The sequence below is a fragment of the Leptidea sinapis genome, chromosome 27, assembly GCF_905404315.1.
Source record: "Leptidea sinapis chromosome 27, ilLepSina1.1, whole genome shotgun sequence".
NCBI classification, from domain to species: domain Eukaryota; kingdom Metazoa; phylum Arthropoda; class Insecta; order Lepidoptera; family Pieridae; genus Leptidea; species Leptidea sinapis.
In genome coordinates, this window is record NC_066291.1 from 5,865,832 (window position 1) to 5,875,010 (window position 9,179).

The following is a 9,179-nucleotide window of genomic DNA, read 5'->3' on the forward strand; positions in this document are numbered from 1 at the left end:
AATTGATGAAATTTAGCGAGCGAAGAGGCGGTGCGGCGCGAGGGGAGGGCCGTGCCCAACTGTCGTCGTCGTCGCACGTATGCGAATATTGAAATATTGCGTTACGAAACTCTATTCGTTGCGTATTTTTGGTTAGGTTTGTCAGGTGCATAGTTGTTTAGGTTCAATACGTTATTGATTGATTTAGATATTTAGGTTATAAGTAAAAAGGTTTGCTTTATCGAAGTTTTTATAAAAAATTGTCTTACGTTGTAGTTTTTAAAACTACCGATTTTAAAAATCTTTAATTATTGTTTTATTGTTTTCGATATGCCACGCAAACGTAAATCCAATCTAAGCCGTAGTTCTAGCAGAGCTCGAACTGCAAAAGTTGCTAGAAGCCAAGAATCTGAAGAGCAGACTCAGACGCGTCAGATGTTAGATTCTCAGCGTCATGCGACTCAAAGAGCTTCTGAGACCTATACGCAGACTCAAGCCCGTAGGACCTTAGATGCTGAGCGCCACGCATCTCAAAGGGCCTCTGAGACGTTTACACAGACTCAAGCCCGTCAGGCCCTAGATGCTGAACGCCACGCATCTCAAAGAGCCTCTGAGACGTTTACGCAGACTGAGACCCGTCAGGCCCTGGATGCTGAATGCCACGCATCTCAAAGGGCCTCTGAGACCTATACGCAGACTCAGGCCCGTCAGACCCTGGATGCTGAACGCCACGCATCTCAAAGAGCTGCTGAGACAGTGGAACAGACTCAGACACGTCGAGTTTTAGATGCCGAACGTCACGCGCAATTGATTGCGGCAGAGACTGACGAAGATTCACAAAGACGACGTCTTTTAAATGCTGAACGGCAGGCAGAAAGAAGACGTACGTTTTCAATGAGTACGTGGGAGGCATTTAATGGTGCCGCTTTTGAGTATGACCCTTTGATCGACTATGTTAATCACCGATTGGTTATCATTGGGAGAATGGATAAAAAATGCAGATATTGTGAAGTACTGAAATGGAAAGAAGAAACTTCAGGTATGTGCTGTTCTGGTGGAAAGGTAAAATTCCATTACTTGGCGAGCCAGAGGAACCTCTTAAATCTTTACTTTTATACGACAGTAACGAATCGCGCCGGTTTTTAAGCAGGATTAGAAAGTAAAATTCTTGCTTTCAGATGACGTCATTTGGTGTAGATAAGGAGGTCGTAATGCCTGGATTTTCACCTACTTTTACCATCCAAGGACAGGTGTATCACAGGATTGGTTCCTTACTTCCCGCAAATAATGAACAACCAAAGTCTTTGCAACTTTATTTCATGGGCGATGAAAAAAACGAAGCTGATCGCAGGTGTCAAAATATACAAGGAATCGAAAGGGATACTGTTTTAAAAATCCAGAGAATGTTGCATGAACATAATCGCCTTATCAATACTTTCAAAACAGCACTAGAAAGAATGCCGGGAGAGGATTATAGGTTGGTGATGCACCCCGATCGCACACCAAGTGGGGAACATGAAAGGCGGTATAATGCACCGTTAATAAATGAAGTCGCAGCCTTGGTTACAGGCGAACAGTTTGCTTTCCGTGATATAGTTTTACAGGCCCGAGATGACACATTAACCAGGGTGCCTGATACTCATAAATTTTATGATGCGTTGCAATATCCGATCATATTTAGTAAGGGACAAGAGGGGTACCACTTTCAAGTTCCTCAAATTAATCCTGTAACAGGTCTTCCCTTGCATAACAAAAAGGTTTCATGCATGGATTTTTATGCCTACAACATGATGATACGAGAAAACAACTTTAACATTGTACAAAGATGCAAGCAACTGGCCAATCAGTTTTACGTTGACATGTACGTTAAAGTTGAAAGCGAGAGGTTACGGTACATATCATTAAATCAAACTAAACTAAGAGCAGAGAATTACATCCATCTTCAAGACGCTGTGGCAAATGACGCTAATTTAAATCCAAATAACTTAGGTCGTATGGTCATTTTACCATCTTCATTTGTAAATAGCCCGCGGTACTTACACGAATATACTCAGGACGCGTTTGTTTATGTGCGTACACATGGTCGCCCTGACTTATTCGTCACCTTTACTTGCAACCCAGCCTGGCCCGAAATAGTCAATCAGTTGATGCCGGGGCAAAGCGCAATAGATAGACATGATGTAGTCGCAAGAATTTTTAGACTAAAAGTTAAAAAACTAATGGATGTGATTAATAAAGGCCGAGTGTTCAGAGAAGCGCGCTGCTTTATGTACTCTGTCGAATGGCAGAAACGTGGACTGCCACATGTCCATATATTATTGTGGTTAAAAGATAAGTTACGACCCGATCAAATAGATAACATAATCAGCGCTGAAATACCGGATCCTAACATTGACAAGACTCTCCATGACATTATTGTAAAAAATATGATTCACGGTCCATGCGGACCCGAAAATCCACATCCACAGTGCCACTGCATGAAAGACGGAAAATGCACAAAAAAATTTCCTCGCAAGTTAGTGAAAGAGACCGTTCACAACGACCACGGATACCCGCAGTATCGTAGAAGAGCGCCAGCAGACGGAGGTCGAACAGCAACCGTGAAGCTCCGAAATGGTAGCTACGTTACGGTTGATAATAGTTGGGTAGTCCCCTATTCACCAATTTTATCAAAAATGTTTAACGCCCACATAAATGTTGAGGCATGCAGTTCAGTACGCGCCATCAAATATATTTGCAAATATATAAACAAGGGTAGTGATCAAGCTATTTTCAATTTTAGAAATACTGATCTTGCGAATCCCGTAGATGAGGTACAAACTTATCAGTCTGGTCGGTATGTCAGCAGCAACGAAGCCGTGTGGCGTCTGTTAGCATTTCCGTTGCACGAAAGGCATCCCACCGTGACACATCTCAGCGTGCATTTAGAAAATGGTGAACGCGTTTATTTTAATGAACACAATTTCCACGAACGAATAACTACTCCGCCAAAAACCACACTCACTGCTTTTTTTGATCTTTGTATCAGAGATGAGTTTGCAAAAACTCTTCTTTATGTCGAGGTGCCGAGGTATTATACTTGGGATGCAAGTAGGAAAACTTGGAAACGCCGCATTCAAGGTACTTCAGTTCACGATTGGCCTGGCGTCAAATCTGGAGATGCTTTAGGACGAGTTTATACAGTTCATGTTAGTAACATGCAATGTTTTTGTCTACGCATGCTTTAACACCATGTGCTCGGACCTACCTCTTTCAATGATCTAAAAAAATACAACACACAAGATTATCCTACATTTCGAGAGGCATGTGAGGCAAGAGGATTACTGGAGAATGACAACCATTGGGATGTGACACTGGAAGAAGCTGCTCAATGTAGATCAGCAGGCAAGATGAGAGAGCTATTTGCTGTATTAGTAGCGACATGTGGTCTTTCAAATCCTCAACAATTGTGGGATAAATACAAAAATGATATGACCGACGATATATTGCACAGATTACAAGAGCAAAATCCCAATGTCACGTACAGTGATTTAATCAATGAGGGTCTGACAAAAATTGAAGACCAGGTTAAAACAATTTCTGGAAAGGATTTATCAGATTATGGAATGATCAGACCACAGAGAACCGAGGAAATCAGTAGCGATTTAATACGGGGACTAGATTACTTACAACAACAATTGACAGAGTCTGTTCCACGTTTGATCCCAGAACAAAGGTTAGTATTTGACAATGTTTTCAAAAAAATCGAAGATGGCGAAGGTGGTTTGTTATTTTTGGATGCTCCCGGAGGCACGGGAAAAACCTTTCTTTTAAACTTGCTTTTAGCGCAAATCCGAAAAGATAAAGGAATTGCTGTAGCAGTTGCCTCTTCCGGAATAGCCGCCACTCTGCTCAATGGTGGTCGAACGGAACATTCGGTGCTTAAACTGCCATTAAACTTAGCCCATGAAGAAATGCCAGTCTGTAATATAAGTAAAAACAGCGAGCGTGGACGTATGTTGCAGCAATGTAAATTATTAGTTTGGGATAAGTGTACTATGTCCCATAAAAGAGCAATTGAAGCTCTAGATCGGACTTTGAAAGACATCAAGAGTAATCCAAATATCATGGGGGGGATGGTGGTACTTTTAGCGGGCGATTTTAGACAGACTTTGCCGGTTATCACTAAAGGCACCCCTGCAGATGAAATAAATGCGTGTTTAAAAGCGTCAACGTTATGGGTGCACGTAAAAACGTTTAGTCTGTCTACAAATATGAGAGTGCAACTACACAATGATGTACAATCTGGACAATATGCTGCTGCTCTTCTTAAAATTGGAGAAGATCGTATGGCAAAGGATGGTAATGGCATGATTACATTGGATCGTGAATTCTGCAATGTTGTGCATAATCCAGATGATCTAAATAACTTCGTCTATAGCGAACTGCTAACTAATATGAGGAATAGAGACTGGTTATGTGAAAGAGCAATTTTAGCGCCGACGAATGAAATGGTGGGACAGATAAACGAGCAAATTATGTCACGCGTGGAAGGTGATATTGTTGAGTTTCTCTCTGTAGACACTGTAATGGATACTGAACAAGTAACATCATACCCTGTAGAATTTCTTAATTCTTTAGAACTGTCGGGAGTACCTTCACACAAACTGAGGCTGAAAGTAGGCGTTCCTGTCCTTTTAATGCGGAATTTAGATGCACCAAGACTGTGTAATGGCACACGGTTGCAAGTGACACACCTCGGTCGCAATATTGTAAAAGCAATCATTATGACTGGAATGGCAAAAGGAGAGAACGTTTTAATCCCCCGTATACCCATAATTCCGACAGATTTGCCATTCCAGTTTAAGAGATTACAGTTTCCGCTGAAAATCGCATTCGCTATGACGATAAATAAAGCTCAGGGGCAAACATTAAAAGTAGCCGGCATTAATTTAGAAAAGAGTTGTTTTTCTCACGGACAATTATACGTGGCTTGCTCACGTGTTTCAAGTCCACAGAATCTCCATGTGTTGGCCAGAGAGGGAAAAACAAAGAACATAGTTTACAAAAATGTACTACAGTAATAAGGCCTCTTATTTTTAGCTTCCTACATTATTATACTACTTACATTAAGTTAGTACTTCCTACGCAGATGATGTTACGGATGTCACACTGTCTAACATCGGGGGTTGGCAGGTAGGTAGTTAGTAGTATTTTAAACCGATTTACATTATTTACTTTTTATATTTACTAAGGAAACATTCGGAGCTATCCATTATGTAGCTTAGGTTGCTTTTGAACAAATTTTGATGTGAAGTTGAGGACTGGAACACGATAGTGGGACATTGTTGCAGGGGGACTTATAGCCGGGAGAAAACAAAAAAACTTATGCGGACGAAGTCGCGGGTAAAAGCTAGTATCTTATATATGTAAAATAATGGGTACGCGTTGACAGAACGCTATGCGAGCGCCAAAATCGCACCGATCTACACCATACCGCGTGCCGCGGGCGGATCAGAGAGCGCCGATTCGCTTAGGATAAGCTATAATAGAATGTATTACATAATATGCTTAGCCAGCAACACTAAAGACACAATAATATATGTACATAACAGTTTTTCATTTTGTCGTTCAAACAGTATGCGGTTTTAGTTCCTGTGCTCAATCTACGAGCACTATCAATCAAATGTGTGCAACTATTTATAACGGTTGAATCCAACAGAGATTTCTATTCACACGACATAACATCGCAGGTTAGGATTACCATTAATTTAAAAAGTCCGGACAAAAAGCCTGACATTTCAATAAAAGTCCGGACTTTTAAGTTGATCACGTTAAGTTTTCGTTTCTATATAAATCTAAATCTAGATATCTTGATTTCGTTTGTCGACAGATTATTTTGAAACTGAAGTGGCAGTGGGCAGGGCACATAGTTAAACTTACAGAGCCGTTGGGTAGTAAAGTCTTTGAATCGCGACCATGTACCGGAAGACGCAGTGGTGGTAGACCCCTCAAGGTGGACCAATGATCTGGTTAAGATCGCCGGAATCCATTAGATCAGGGTAGCACATGACGGATTATCGTGGAGTTCTTTGGGGGAGACATATCAGTGGCAGGAGCAGTGGACTTCTTCTGGCTGATATGAATGAACGAATTTCATTTTCGGAAAGATTTAAGACTTTTTGATATTAATTAACATTATGTAGTTAACTACTTTATTCTATCCAATCAGAAATAAAATCCAGACAAGGTAGAAAGCCGGACAAAATCTGGACTAGAGTCTAAAAGTCCGGACATGTCCGGATTAATCTAGACAGATGGTAACCCTACTCGCAGTGAACGTTGATATTTGAGTTCTTTGTCATTGAAGTTTTAGTAGTTGAGCTCAGAGTTGGATAAAAGTAAGCTACTTCCATACGATGTTTAATGGTTGCCTTTTGTTGTCCCTAAGGATTATCAAAATTTATCGATAAATATAAGATTTAGGTAAATCTACTGCTACTAAAGAAAATAATAAGTATTTATAAAAATAGACGTGTGCATGTGTATTTCCTATGGACTCTAAAACAGCTTCAATAATTCTTATCTGACAATCTTCACATAAACCGAAAGAGTTCGCTATAGTTTGGTAGCGATTCTATGAATAGTTTTAGTAGACAGGTCTACTAACACTGCATCTTAGGGTACGTGGTCGCTATTCGAGGACTTTACTGCCCCACCGGCCATCTGTCCGTCGAACTATGTGCCCTGCCCACTACGACTTCAGTTTCGCAATCACTTTGGTTCTCCTACAGATCTCCTCATCGTAGGGAAACTCCGAGCATAGCCCTCCTCATTGCCCTCTGAGCGACCGTGAGCATTCTCATCATTTTCCCAGATTTATATCTTCCTCTTACTAGTACCTACTAAGTAAAATATAATAGACCTTTTTCAGACTCTTTACATGACATCTTTACGTCCGCTAGGAGCATATTAAGCCGGCGTTACTAAAATCAGTATTAAGGTGCTATTTTAATAGTAGTGATTAATAACACTGAATCTTTACAATATGTATATTAACTGTTTTTATTCTGTATTTTGTTTAAATTGTTTAAAGTATTCTAGTTGTATACTTTAGAGTTTATTCGTATTTTTGAATTAATTTATTCTGTTACTACGGGTGGAGACCTACAGTTGGCTCACAGTTATATAAATTAACATATTAAATAGGTCTTCTTAATAAATAAATAAATGAATTGTTATGACGTAAATAAGATATGAATGAATTTGTACACAATAATTAACACACAGGCATTCCTTATATAGTAGTTATACTTTGTATTTTTATTAAATTCATCTGCACACAATATCTATCTGTAGCAAACCTACTAAAACTAAACAATTTGTTATGTTTTTAAAGGGATAACCCTTACTTCTAGGATTAATACACAAATAAAATTTGAAAAGCAAAATTTTATGAACGACGCGGGATTCGAACCCACGACTTCCGGCGTTCCGTGCCGGTGCTCTAAATCAAGTGCAGTGAGCTAAGATGCAGTGTTAGTAGACCCCCCACAAGCTGGACCGACGATCTGGTCAAGATCGGCGGAATACGTTGAATTAGGGTAGCGCAGGAGAGATCGTCGTGGAGATCTTTGGGGGAGGCCTTTGTCCAGCAGTGGACGTCTTGTGGTTGGTGTTGTGTAATGTGGGTTGACCCTAAGCATTCACTTAAATTCATGATAAAATGATATTACAATAACCGCTTAGCCAATGTCTTACAATAATGATATATAATATAAGTGTAATTTTTTTTATGTTATATAAATTTTTATTGTCCAATCATTCATAAGAATAAAATATTTTATCTTTAAGTAGTGTGTTACAGCATCAAACAAATAACTACATTGATAATGAGAAAAGAATCAATGTTACATAAGATATGAAATAGATAGTAAATGTACTAACCAGCCAGCCAGGTTATGAAATGCAGAAATCATTTTTTTTCTTAATGAACAACTATGTTTTCACCAAGTTCTCTATTTATTCTAAAGTTTGTAGGATTATAAAGTTTTTGCCTGCAAGGAGCGAGTTACCAGAAATTTCTAGAACGCCATCACTTTTTTGTTAGAGCTAACTTATTCGATTTGTGTAGTTTAAAGTTTAACGGAGTAACACTTTATAAGTTTAGTTTTTTTTTTTTCAATTAATCGACTTATTAATTTATACTTAAGCAAGTTTTAAATTGAAGATAACTGATAAAAATAACATCTTTATTCAACAAAACTAGGCAGCTAGGGGCAAAGAGAAGTATACTGACCTAAAGGTGCAAGCATAACATCACTGTAGTTCTATTTTAACATTAGATCCTGCTATTGTAATTGTAGTGCTGTTTCTTTTTGTCGAATTTTTCTATATTGGCTTGTTTACAATAATCAATCAATGAACTAATTGGGGCCTGATGTCCTTGATACTTCAAACGATATTGCATCATTTCTGGATAAAACCCAACGTTAAAAAATAAGATTAGGGGATAAACTATGAAATTGCGGGTCTATTGTAAAAGATACTTTGATTTTATGTAGTTCTGGTTCTCTAGTTTAGATAAATCGAAACACGTTGTCAAAATCGGTTAGCACTTTTCCAGTTACTCGAATGGAACACGCAAGTTCTGGGCTCTTGGTAACTTCAACCAGCCGTCCCTACCGCCATTGCATATGAGGAATGACACACTGGCCCATACGGCAAAAGAGAAAGCCTATCTACAGTTCGCTCTTGTCGCCTCCAATTCGACTATTGACATTAACGGAAAAACACCGCCGACCATCTCGCGGTGTCAGAGCTCGAAGCCTGAAGTACAGTTCAGACAGAAAACTCGGCGAGCTCTGTTTTCGTTGGACGTCAGGAAGTCGAGCGGGCCGGATGGCATTTCTTCAATCGTACCCAGAACGTGTGTCCCTGAGTTAACACCGTTTATTCCGGCACTCCTATTTAAAAGGCGTAGTAGCCCCTGACTAATCGAAGTCAACCCTTGTCCATCCGATCCAAAAAAAAGGAGACAGTTCGGATCCAACAAACTACAGGCCTATTGCTATTAACACCCTGCTCTCCAAAATCATGGAGAGTATAATTAGCCGCCTGCTAGAAGGTAGTAGAAGGTTACCCGTAGATCTACGACCGACAGTACGGCTTTCGTCATGGTTGGTCGGCAGGTGATCGTCTGGTAAACCTTACACACAGAT

General features: G+C 39.8%; 1 protein-coding gene across 1 annotated transcript; it reads left to right on the top strand.

Moving 5' to 3' along the window:
• The first annotated feature begins 309 nt into the window (after positions 1-309).
• On the top strand, positions 310-5,042 carry LOC126972914 (uncharacterized). The gene is made up of 3 exons (XM_050820016.1): positions 310-1,041; positions 1,158-3,171; positions 3,262-5,042. The coding sequence occupies exons 1-3, from the start codon at positions 310-312 to the stop codon at positions 5,040-5,042; spliced, it is 4,527 nt and encodes a 1,508-aa protein (XP_050675973.1).
• Positions 5,043-9,179: the final 4,137 nt, after the last annotated feature.